The sequence below is a fragment of the Lolium rigidum genome, chromosome 2, assembly GCF_022539505.1.
Source record: "Lolium rigidum isolate FL_2022 chromosome 2, APGP_CSIRO_Lrig_0.1, whole genome shotgun sequence".
Taxonomy (NCBI): domain Eukaryota; kingdom Viridiplantae; phylum Streptophyta; class Magnoliopsida; order Poales; family Poaceae; genus Lolium; species Lolium rigidum.
The window spans coordinates 245,626,261-245,630,186 of NC_061509.1; the positions used below are offsets into that span (position 1 = coordinate 245,626,261).

At 48.4% G+C, this 3,926-nt stretch overlaps 1 protein-coding gene across 1 annotated transcript; it reads right to left on the minus strand.

The window, feature by feature from the left end:
* Positions 1–628: 628 nt before the first annotated feature.
* LOC124688458 (probable WRKY transcription factor 9) lies at positions 629–2,903 on the minus strand. Its single transcript, XM_047222137.1, has 5 exons — positions 2,520–2,903; positions 2,262–2,405; positions 1,576–1,971; positions 1,369–1,482; positions 629–1,246 (listed from the first exon to the last, which is right to left on the minus strand). Exons 1-5 carry the CDS (start codon positions 2,901–2,903, stop codon positions 629–631), a joined length of 1,656 nt encoding a protein of 551 aa, XP_047078093.1.
* Positions 2,904–3,926: the final 1,023 nt, after the last annotated feature.

Sequence of the window (3,926 nt, forward strand, 5' to 3'; positions counted from 1 at the left end):
AGTAGTTTTGCACATCTACCTTCTCAGTTCAAACTTGAAACTCGAAATAACCACTAGTTATGTCTTCATATGTTGGCTGACTTATTTTACGTGAACAACTACTTTTCTTAGCCTTTGACTTAACATCCAACCATTTACATGAAGCAGTGACTAAACACTGCATGAACCTAATAACCTTACACTACAATTGCACACTTTGAATAATGATGAAAATTTAAGCTAACTAATTTGCAATTTTAGGTTATTACTAAAGTCCCCTAAAATGATATATTCTAATAATATATGAAATTGAAAATTAGCAAAAGTGTCAATCATTTTGAGAGAGGCTTGGATTATACATTACATATACATCTTACGTGCCTTGGTATGTTTTTGAAGGTGCAAACTTTGGTTGGTTGGTGCAATGATGACTTGAGCAGACAATTAACCAATATCTCCACATTTACGGTTAATAATCAACAATTGGAATCTGTTTTCAAAAGAACCTAAAATATCAAAACAGAAGGACTAATTTTCTCCCCCAATGTGTGTATCCCCACCTAGCTTTGATCTGTTTGCACACAAGAATTCTAATCAAATTCCTGACTTTAATTAATCCCGTCACAGTTACCTAGTCTCACTTCACGTACTAGTCATGGGGTGGAAGTGATTCAATCACCCCCCACTTGTTGCTACTCTCCCCCTCTTTGTTGCCTCCCGTCACCTGCCCGTCTTTCCCCGTTAAGTTGTTGATCGCGGCGGCGACTGCCGCGGAGAACCTATTTTGGTCCGACGCCACCGTGCCAGCATTCTCGGGAAACGCCGCCGGCCTGGCGTCGTTGACGCCTCCGGTGCTCCAGAATGGCCTCTTGCCCCCTCCCAACCCAACCGCACTACTGCCGTGCGAAGGGTTCGGAGGCCACGGGTACTTTAGGTGCGGTCCTTGCTGAACGGCAAGGGCAGACGAATGGCCGAACAGGTTGAGGTGCTGCGAACCGCTGCCGGCCATTGCGGCCGATGAGTGGTAGTGAGAGTGAGAGGCTGAGTTGTGCTGCATGTAGGGGCTGAGGTAGGAGGAGGAGGAGGACGGCGGAGGTCCACCGGAGACAGCTGCGTCGGAGCTGGTGCTGGAGAGCAGCATGAAGGTGGCTGCGGAGGCGGAGGTGGCCGTGGAGGCCATGGCGGTGGCGCCGACTGGGAGCGGGTGGTTATGCGTGCCCTCGTACGTCGTGATGAGGATCGACATGTCGTCCTGGCATCTCTGTACCTGCACCCACATGACAAATCAATCAAATCCATGCATAGATACGGAGTACACCTTATCGATCGATCAAGCTCGCAATCTGAAGCAACGGGTGCAACGATAAATGTGTAAATTTAATTAGCCACCTGCTTGCGCACCGGGCACGCCGGCGCGACGGTGCACCGGTAGTAGGCTCTCGGGCACGGGTTCCCTTTGGCGACCTTCTGCCCATACTTCCGCCATTGGCACCCATCGTTCATCTGCAAGCATCAAATCAATGGCTAAAATGGTTGCGATCCAGCAATAAGAACAGTGCAACGTGGTGATCGAGAATGATGCGCGCCGTGTCTTACGGTGGGGCCTTGGCACCGGACGCGCACGGAAACCCTAGTCTTGCGGTTGGCAGGGTTGACGCCGCCCTGGCTGCCGATTCCGGCAGCGGCGAGGTCTTCGGCGACCGGGGGTGCCGGGGAATGCATCTTGCTACTCTCCAGCAGCGCGTAACTCCTTTCCCTGCCATCGCTGACGATGTCCAGTGCCGCGCCACCGTCGTGCCTTGCATCCTCCTCGTACGACGACGCGCCGCCGAGGGTGAGGGACAGCCCTAGACCCTCACCGCGGTCGTCCGTTTCGTCGCTTCCCGCCGAAGGTCTTCGCCGCGCCGCCTGATCCGCCTTGCTCTTCGCCTCCGCGGTTAAGCCGCCGGTGGCGGGCGTCGTGCCTCCGAGGGTGAGGAACACCTCGGGTTCCTGTACAAGTACGCAAATCAAATCGCGATCAAAATCGATCGTATCCAGATTCCAGAATCCAGATGGTAATTATGGTGTGTCACGTGGAGAAATAATTAACGGCATGCACGAGACTGCCTAGAGCTAGCTAGAACATGCGTAGACTAATTGGGTAATGGCCTAGCTAGTCAGCTAGAGCTAGCTAGAACATGCGTAGACTAATTGAGTAATACTATTGAAGCTTAATTTGTTGTGATTAATAACATGATATTAGTATTGGGTTAGTATATCTAATTACTAGTAGCTATTACCTTAGGCTCATCTGCCGGCTGCTTCTGGTAGGCTGCCAGCTTGGTCTGCAGATCGTTATACTCGCGCACGGTCTGGTCGACGACTAGCCGGAGCATCTTGTTCTCCTCCTTCATCTTCTCCATCTCCTCCTGCATCGTGCTCAGCTGAAGATAGAACATATACATCAGGTAGATGAGAAGAAAAATTCTATATCGATCCTCTCTGCCTTGTTGCAACACATGCATGACTAACCGCTACCTACATGTCTATATGCGTACCTCGTCGCGCGCCATGGCGGTATGGTTATGATCGCCGGGAGCCGCCTCTACCATGTGCTTGTCTTCTGCGCGAGTTCCAACTGCATCATCGCCAGTCTGATCATCGCTCTCCTCGTCGCCGCCGCGGTTGTCAGCAGCTGATTGCTTGTCCTCCTCCATCACCCCTCCTTGTGGAGTACCATATTTGATCTCCTCCTTGGAGCCGTCTTCTCCCCGGTCCACAACCGCTTCAACCACCTCTTCGGATGGTGCCTCTCCTGGCTTGACTTGTCCCTTCTTCTCCGCTGCCGGGCCATCTTCGGCCCGGCGATGGCCTCCACTACCATCGGCGTCGTCCCTCCTCTCGAGATCTATTGCCTCCCTCTTCCTCTTAGAAGATGACATGATCGACCCTTGACCGGTTTCTTGTGTGTACCTTTGTCTCTCTGCTAGACTGCTACAGCTAAAAGGAGGAACGGTCTTAAATCCTAATGCCGCTTGTCTCGCGGCATCTAAGTCAATGTATGGACGTCTAATGCGTATTAAAGGGGTTAATGAGGGAGGGGGCAACTCCTCTCTTAATCCTGTTATTACATGACACTAGCTAATTTCCTATTCAATCGAATTGACTCTAGGTATATGTATACGCCTGGAAGTGGCGCGGCCACACATGTAAGTGACACATTGCAATACGGGTCATAATTACAGGTCAAGCTACACGCGTATACTTATGATCCATGAATTAATGGCGAAGGATTAATTTGGAGGGTGTGTGCAGTGCAGTAGTGCATGGTGTTGTGATCCAAATGATAAGGATACCAAGGTCAAGTTGGGGCTGGATCATGTGATGCGAAGAGCGCTTCTGGCGCTAGGGATTAGTATTCTATGGAGCCCAGGTCAACTCTTTGGAATTTCTTCTCAGGTCGATCTGCTATCATCACCCAACGTAATCTCCCCATCACACAGAAGGAAATTTCCTTCCGTATACATCCTAAATGTCAACTTTCTAGTGCATGCTAAACGCAACAGAATCTATATCATAACTGGCCGGCGATTGATATAATTTAAGTACGATATATATATTGGTTTACCATATTGTATTCTTTTATATATTTCTAGGTTATCAAAAATTTCAAAACAAATAATAAACATTGTAGCACTAAAGTTGCATTGACTTGTAAAGAATTACAGTGATATCGGATATATATGTTGTGTTATTTGGTAGAACCAAAAAAAGAGACATAATTCTATGAAACTATATTCATTGTATTTGCTATGAGCATATATGTTACCACGGTTTATTTCTCTAATTCCTTTCGTGTAACGGCGTACAGTATTGTAGTAAGATCATACATGTTTGTAGTATTTTTGTTGCAACTGTAATATCCCAAAATCCCTGCCTAAAGTTAATGGTTGTACCTATTACAC